Source organism: Aptenodytes forsteri, unplaced genomic scaffold (assembly GCF_000699145.1).
Source record: "Aptenodytes forsteri isolate BGI_AS27 unplaced genomic scaffold, ASM69914v1 Scaffold725, whole genome shotgun sequence".
NCBI lineage: Eukaryota > Metazoa > Chordata > Aves > Sphenisciformes > Spheniscidae > Aptenodytes > Aptenodytes forsteri.
This window is the reverse complement of record NW_008795570.1, coordinates 1-7636: the sequence shown is the minus strand read 5'-3', so window position 1 is coordinate 7636 and position 7636 is coordinate 1. Positions and strand designations below refer to the sequence as shown.

The window sequence follows — 7636 nt, the reverse complement described above, 5'->3', positions numbered from 1 at the left end:
GGGTGGGGGAGGGCAGGACACCGCCCACCCAGAGCTTGCCCCGAGGCCGTGCGCCAGGGCGGCCTCCCCAGCCTGCGCCCGGGACCCCAGCACTGGTGCCACGCTCCCTCGACTCACATGCAGGGTGGTAAGGAAGGAGAGCTGCAGCAAAGCCCCCGCGAAGCCCTGGCCCAGGGCCAGCACAAAGGCAGCCTGCTGCCCAAAGAGCTCCTCCGTGGCACCACGCAGGCGCTGGTACAGCCCACAGTATCGTTCCACAAGGTCCGGCGCCTGCCCTGCCGCCTCCAGGAACCGCTGCACCTGTGGGACATGCCAGGAGAGGGGTGAGCCCCGCAGCGGGACGCGCCCATGGCCCGCAGGAACGTCTGCAGCCCCAGCCTCACTCTGCCGACACCAACTGCCGACACCACCTAGGTCCCGGCTAGGGGCCGACTAGAGGCCCCGGTGCTGCCACGGGCTACCGAGAGCTTGCGGCGAGGCGGGAGCACAGCCCTGAGGGCTGGGCAGGGGCTGCAGGGGCAGGACAGAAGCGCAGCAGCAGCCCAGCAGGAAATAAGTAGCCCGACACTGTACCTGTCTCCCAGCCTGCAGCACCAGCCTGGGCGTAGGGTCAGGCTGACACCTGAGCCCTGCCAGGGCGGCAAGCGCAGCAGGGCTGTCCCCACAGAGGCCAGGAACAGCCCTGCGCCCTCCCCATGCTCCCAGGGCACCGCCAGGCCCCGCTCCCCCCTACACCCGCCCGGTGCAGGGTCCCACGTGCCCTCTCTGGCCCCCACGGACGGCCCTCCAAGCTCTACCTGCTGCTGCACCACGCCACGCCAGCACTGTGAGATGCCCCACAGGCTGCTCGACTTCTCCACCACTGCCTTCGCAGCCCTGGCCGGCACCTCCTTGTTCTTCCCCTCCTTCCCGCCTGCCAAGGGACAACCCTGGGCTCAGCGTGGCTCCGTGGGCAGGCTCCGCACACTGACCACCAGCAGCCTCCCCCTCTCTCGGGGGACGCAGGACAGAATGCCGGGGACTCCTTCCCGCCTGCCAAGGGACAACCCTGGGCTCAGCGTGGCTCCGTGGGCAGGCTCCGCACACTGACCACCAGCAGCCTCCCCCTCTCTCGGGGGACGCAGGACAGAGGAGATGCCGGGGAGGCAGGGCCACTGCGGGGGCACGGCCACGAGCCTCCCCCGGCTTGGGAGCCTCCTGTGCCACAGGGCCCTCCCCAGAGCTCCCCAGCAGATCCCCACGGCCGCAGCCTGGCACTCTGGACCACTGTCCTCCCAGCCCCACGGGAGGGCAGCCCCTCGCTCACCAGCTGCTCTTGCCTCCTCTGGCTCTGGGCCGCTGGGGTCCACGTGCACCAGGAGCTGGGTCAGGCGCCGCACACGGGAACCAAAGACAGCACCACGGCTCGTGGCGCGGCGGGGCGGCTCCACGCTCTCCAGGTACTCGCTCAGCAGCCAGGCCAGGGGGCTGACGCCGTGGGGGTCTGCGAGGCCAACCAGACTCAGAGCGGGGTGCCTCAGCCTGGGGCACGGTGCGGACGGGCCAGGGAGAGTGCAGGGTACCTGGGCTGGTGATGCTCTGCACCAAGGGGTTCACCAGGGCCTCCCAGCACGTCCTGCCCAAGGCCCAGGCCGCCTCGTCGTCAGGAAGGAAGCGGTCGGCAAAGCCCTGCTCGTGCCGCAGCGCCCGGTTCAGCCTGCAACAGCGACCGGGCAGCACACACAGCTGCTGGGCACCTGCCGACAGCCAGGGGGACTCCCCCAGGAAAGCAGAGCGTGGTGGTCACTCCCTGCCCTGCCCCTTGCCAGGCACGACGGCTCAGCAGCCCAACTTGCCCCCAGCAGCCAGGGTCCCTCGCTGCCCCCGGGCCCTGCCCGCACTGGGCCTCGGGGCCCTCGCGGCCCCCGCCAAACTGGGGGGCTGCGTGGTGCCTCTGGCCACGAGATCCTGCCTGTGCCTGACCGACCTCCGCCAGGTCAGGACGCGCCAGCCCCTGCGGGGCACCTCTCTGGTGGGTTAGCCGTGCCCACGTGCCCAGCTTAAACCTGGGGGACCCCAAGGTGGCCCTGGCCCTCTGGGACCGCTGGTGGTCAGGGAGGAGCGAGGCCCCCTCCCTGCCCAGGCAGGACACCCGGCTGCTCCTCTCCTGGCCCTGCAGTCCCCTTGCGGGCTGCCAGCACCATCCCCCCAGGCCCTGGGACACCGGGGATGCGATGGCGCAGCCAGGAGACAACTCACCTGCCGAAGAGCTGCAGCAGTCGCCCCCGGTCCCGGCAGATCTCCTGGCACCAGGCATGAGCCCGAGCAGTGCAGGAGAGGAACGTCCGCCGGCACAGCTGCTCCTTGAAGATGGGCCAGAAAGTGGGCTTGGGACCCAGCACCTCGATGCCACGCACACGTGTGTCAATGCCGCCCTATGGGAGAGCGGGACCCTCAGCATGCTCCTCAGGCATGGCCCTGAGGCTCCACACTGCCAGCTCCCTGGCCCGGCCCCCTGCTCCCCTACCTGCTGGCACCGCTTCACCCGGATCTGGATAATGGGCCAGAAGCGGGTCATGTTCTCCAGCAGGATCACTCTGCTGTCTGAGGGGAGGACGGTCACCTGCAGGCAGACAGCGAGCCCTCAGCACGCCAGGCAGCGAGCGCCAGCCCCCCTGCATGCTCCCCTGGCCACCCCCCATTAAAGCCATGGCCTCTGTCCCCCCCAGCAGCCCCTACGCAGCCACAGGGCACTCCCCACCGGGGCCCCACTTCTGCCTCACAGCCCCAGCACACCAGCCTGCTGCAGACTGGGCTGCAGGGCTGCCCATGCCCACGTCTCCAGCACCCACTGCCTACAGCCAGGAGGAGGCTCCCGCAGCACAGCTCCTGCCATCCCCACCTCCCTGCGGGGCGCCTCCCAGGGCCCCGGCACCAGGGCGAGACCTTCACAGGGCACAGCAAGGACCAGCCCACCGCTCCCGTGGTGTCCCATGGCCTCAGCAGCCTGTGCGAGACTCACCGCGTTGAGCTCAGTTCTGATGGCGGCAGGGCTGTCTCCCCCCAGCACCACGACACGGGCTGGCATGTAGCTGGAGTCCTCGCTGGCCACCAGCATGCTCATCTCCCTGCAGCGCAGCAAACACGGTGCTGCCCAGCAGTTCCCACCTCCCTGCCCTGGCCCCTGCCAGCCCCAAGCACTGCTGCCCACGTCCAGCAACCCCCAGGACAGGGACCACTGGGGCAGGGCTCGCACAGATCCCCAAAGCCCTCTCCTCCCCGCACACCGCTGGCCCTCCTGGCCCCAAGGCCCCCCAGCCCAGCCCCACCTGACCACCACACCACACTGCATGTGGACGGTGATGAAGTGGGAGCCAGTGCTGCCATTCGACTCCCAGTAGGTCTTGGGGTTCCTGTCCGTGAGCTTGCTGGCCCGGTGCGGGTTGGAGGAGACCTGCACCTTCTCCCAACACTTGTCCTCCTTCACCTCCACGCTGGAGCCTGTGGGAAGAGCACATGGAGCCTCCAGCTGCCAGGCCAGCACGTGCCAGGCACAGGGCTCCAGCTCCCGCTCCCCGCACTCACCTCGGCACAGGTTGCGCAGAAAGACGTCAAAGAAGGGGATGCTGATGGGCTGGTGGCTCCGGCGGTGCTCCTCAATCTGCCCCAGCACCAGCTACGGGATGGGGAGAGGCTCTTACCGGGGGCCCTGGGTCCTCCTCCCCTCGCCCACCGCAGGGCTGCGGCAGGCAGACAGCAGAAGGCCGCCCCTCGGCGCTGGGGACAGCTGGACGGCCCCAAGACCCAGAGCCCCAGCACAGCTGGGCCTCCCCCAGCCCACCTGGATGCAGCCAGCCAAGATGCTCGTCGTCAGCTTCTTGTAGAGGCTGGCGTACTTCTCACAGTCAATCACCAGGTCGAGCAGGGCTGGCGCCAGCGACGGAGCCGTACTGTGCTTGTCCAGGGCTTTGGACAGAGCCTCACGGGTGCCTACACGGCACATCACCACCGCGCAGTCCTTGCTGGCGGTGGCCAGGCGGTGCAGGAAGCCAACGACCTCCTGCACCACCTGCTGAGCAGGCAGCCGTGAGCGGCCGGGCCGGTGCCGGGAACCTGCCAGGCCCCAGCAGCGGGGTGCTGCAGCGCTCCATCCTCTCCACCCCGACGCCGCAGCAGTGCCCAGGAAAGCCTGGCCGGGCATGGCGCTGGGCACCATCAGCCATCGGGACATGGCCACGGCCACAGCCGGGACAGCCGCTCCCCACCTCTCCCAGCATGTTGGCCACAACAAGGCCGGGCTGCTGCAGGCGGGGACCCCGCTTCACCAACGCCAGGCCCGGCCGATGCACGGCACAGCCAGCAAAGCCACCCCTGCCTGCTGGGAGTCCCCGGGCCCCCTCACCTCCCGGTCACTGCTGTGGGCACTCAGGGAAGACAAACAGGGCTCCACACACTCGTGCCAGGGCAGCTCATCCTCCTGGTAACCGTCCAAGAACTTGTTCAGGATCCTGAATGATGGAGGGGGCCCACTCAGGCCAGGGCACACAGACAGCGGTGCCAGAGGCAGCCCACTGGGAAGGCCGGCACCCCACAGGGACTGGGAGCCAAGGCTCCCCAGGCACCTCGGACACCCCACCAGCACCCAGGCACGTGCTGCTCTGTCCCCACATGGCCCTGTGCCCCAGGACACCCCAATCAGCAGCCGCATATGTGCTGGGGTGCACCTGCCCCTGGTGAAGAAGATCAGCCCCATCAGGACCCACAAACATGCGCTGTGTCCCCCCAGCATCACCACCAGCACTCACACACCTGCTGCAGAGGCCCCAGACCCCCACCAAATCCCCCTGGACCCACCTGAGGATGCTCAGGCTCACAGCCTTCTCCGCCCCCAGCAGCTCAAAGCTGTGCAGCAGCAGCCTGAAGCACCTGTGGTCCTGCAGCAGCCGGGCTGCCTCGCCAGAGGGGACGGGGCCTTCACCGCAGAGCTGCCGCTCCAGGGCCACCACCACGTCCTTGGACAAGGTGCCGTCCCCCAGGCCGTCCAGAAGCGTCGGCACATCCCTCAGGTCCAGTGGGGCCTCTCTGCCTGCCATGACAAGGACACATGGGCCCAGCCCAGGCACTCGCTTGAGAGCCACCAGCGGGGTGCTCTGCCCTGGCAGACGAGGCAGCCCTGCCCGCTGCATCCGTGGGGCCGTGGCACGGCAGGGAGTGCGGGCGGCACGCTACCTGCCGTCTCTGGGCCCAGGGGTATCCGGTGCTCCGCAAGGCGGTTGATCGCACTGAGGGCCAGCATGGCGTGAGGGCAGCCAGTGCTCTGCCTGTCCCACCAGCAGCTCTGCAGCACCGTGGGGAGATCGCAGCTTGCCAGCTGCTCCGCCAGGCCCCGGTGGCTGTCGATCAGCATGTTCACCACCAGCAAGCCGTTCTGCACGCCTGAGGAGCCCCTGCAGGGACAGAGCGATGCAGGCACCTTCTTCCCCCAAGCACGGAGCCTCCCCTGCACCCACAAGCCACCTGCCTGCCTTGCCCGCTCCCCCCCATGCAGAGGGTCCCCCCCACCCCCAGATGCTGTCCTCACTCTGCCCCTACCCTGGGACCCTCTGCAAGGTGCTCATGGCAGCAGGGATGGCACTCAGCAGGCTTGCTGAGCCCTCGCTGGAGGCAGAGCCGATGCTGGCAAAGATCTCCCGCATCATCTGCGCGTCAGCATGGTTCAGGGGCAAGGGCTTCCCACCGGCACCTCCTGGCTCGCCGGCCACAGCTCCCACCAGCACCTTCAGGGCCTGCAAGGTCAACAGCAGTCAGAAGGGCAGCAGGCCTCTCCGCCACACCTGGGCGAGCCTGCACCCTGCCCACCCACCTACAGCATCCCCTCTGCCATGCTCACCGCCAGGCCAGCCTGCTGCACCAGGGCAGAGGAGGCGTGCTGCTGCATGCAGGCCAGCACAGCCCGCACACCGCCCTCCGTGGCAAACAGCATGCGCCAGTCATACTTCGCCATGAGTACGGCCAGCAGCCGCAGCGTCACCACCACCAGGGCCTTCTCTGCCACCTCAGTGCTCAGCAGCTCTACTGCCACCTTCACCAGCTTCTCCCTGCATGGCAAAGGACGCCTCAGGAGGAGCAGCCTCGCACTGCTGCTGGCACACCGGCTCCCCGGGCCCCGCCAGCCACTTTCTCCCTGCCCACACGGCTCTACCGCAGCTGGGTCAGCCCCAGGAATGAAACTGCCTGGGACAAAGGGACACAAGATCCACCCCTCTTCTTGCCGAGCACGCGGGGACATACCGGCCTTCACGCTTCCACTGCCACCTCCCGCACTCCCACCTCCAGTTCCGTCCCCCACCCTGCTGACACGGCCCTCCCCAGCCAGCAGGAAGGGTGCGCAGCACCCCATAGCTCACCCAACACTCCTGGTCCCCAGCCCACCCTGGGCTTTGCCGACTTGCTCCTGGGGCTCAGGCTCCTCCTCCAGGATCTTCATGATGTGCTTGAGCCCAGCTAAGCGCAGCCCCACCTCTGAGCTGCTGCTCTGGATCACATCCACCATGGCTGCAATCTTGGACAGCGAGCCCCTCTCGCTCACCCCCTCGGAGCTGCCCAACACTGGCGGGAGGGAGGCAGGGACACAGGCGTCAGGGCAGCAACTCCCGGGGTGCCATGCACCCACAGGCCCCCCCTCCCCAGGCAACCTCCAGGTGCCTTGCCTCCCGTGCCTTGCCTCCCATGCCCTGCCCAGAGCCTTCCTCCATCGAGGCAACGGAGCCGCCTCCAGCACTGCGCATGTGCCCCAGCGCGTAGCAGGAGATTACCTTTGATCTGCTCCTCTGTCACCTCGGGGAAGAACAGCCCTTCCCTCTCAAGGAGCTCGCTGAACAGCTGGGAATCTGACTTCACCGCCACAGCGGGGGCTCGGGGCGGCACTGCGGCTGCAGAAAGGTCTTCCTTCGCTGCCTTGGCTGTCGTGGCTTCAGAGCCAGTGCTCCTGCAGCCGGCACCCTCTGAGGATACCACGGTGCTCCCCCCGCCATCCTGCTTGGCCCCGCTACCGAGGAAGTATTTGGCATAGATGTGGGAGCTGCGCAGGTCACGCTGAGCACTGCCCTGGCACCGCTTCTCCAAGACCCGCAGCACCTTCTGGGCCAGCTCCGCAGGTACCGACAGCTGGATCAGGGCTTCTTCATCCACCTCCGACAGCTGGACAGATGGGGTCAAGTTAACCCTCACGGACTCGCCACAGACCCCACGCCCCTTGTGACGGCCAGTGCCAGAACAGACAGAAAGGCTGCACCGCCAGAGACCCCCAGGGCCATTCCCCAGTGCCACCCTCCCCTGGCTGTCCCCAGCCCAACTACCACCAGACCAGACCTCCCACCTGCACTCACCACCCAACTGCAACCGGCAGAATCGCCCCATGGGCTTGCCTCGCCTACCCAAACCTCACTGGACACAGTCACTCTTCCAGGGTCATGGGAGACTGCGTTTCCTCTCATCTCTCCTCACCCCTCTGCTGTGCCCAGCTCCCCACGCTTTCGCCATCCCCCACTCACCCTCCCATTTCAGTCCCATTTCTGCCTCGTTCAGGCTGTCCCTGCACAGCTCACGCTTGCCGTCTCCTCCTCCGGGCCCGGGCCCTCCCCTAACGTTCTCCCTC

General features: G+C 68.0%; 1 protein-coding gene across 1 annotated transcript in view; it reads right to left on the bottom strand.

Annotated features, from left to right (window-relative positions):
- LOC103901364 (cullin-9) overlaps window positions 1-7179 on the bottom strand; it is a gene marked incomplete at its 5' end in the record, with an annotated part of 25182 nt that extends 18003 nt beyond the window's left edge. The window contains 17 exons of the mRNA XM_019472837.1: window positions 118-300; window positions 798-913; window positions 1307-1483; window positions 1563-1696; window positions 2239-2414; window positions 2507-2602; window positions 3002-3107; window positions 3309-3480; window positions 3565-3655; window positions 3821-4048; window positions 4382-4487; window positions 4834-5065; window positions 5209-5426; window positions 5572-5765; window positions 5870-6077; window positions 6387-6588; window positions 6795-7179. Of these exons, the coding sequence (XP_019328382.1) occupies window positions 118-300; window positions 798-913; window positions 1307-1483; window positions 1563-1696; window positions 2239-2414; window positions 2507-2602; window positions 3002-3107; window positions 3309-3480; window positions 3565-3655; window positions 3821-4048; window positions 4382-4487; window positions 4834-5065; window positions 5209-5426; window positions 5572-5765; window positions 5870-6077; window positions 6387-6588; window positions 6795-7179 (3024 nt within the window). The remainder of the gene's footprint in view (window positions 1-117; window positions 301-797; window positions 914-1306; window positions 1484-1562; window positions 1697-2238; window positions 2415-2506; window positions 2603-3001; window positions 3108-3308; window positions 3481-3564; window positions 3656-3820; window positions 4049-4381; window positions 4488-4833; window positions 5066-5208; window positions 5427-5571; window positions 5766-5869; window positions 6078-6386; window positions 6589-6794) is intronic.
- Between the last annotated feature and the right edge of the window lie 457 nt (window positions 7180-7636).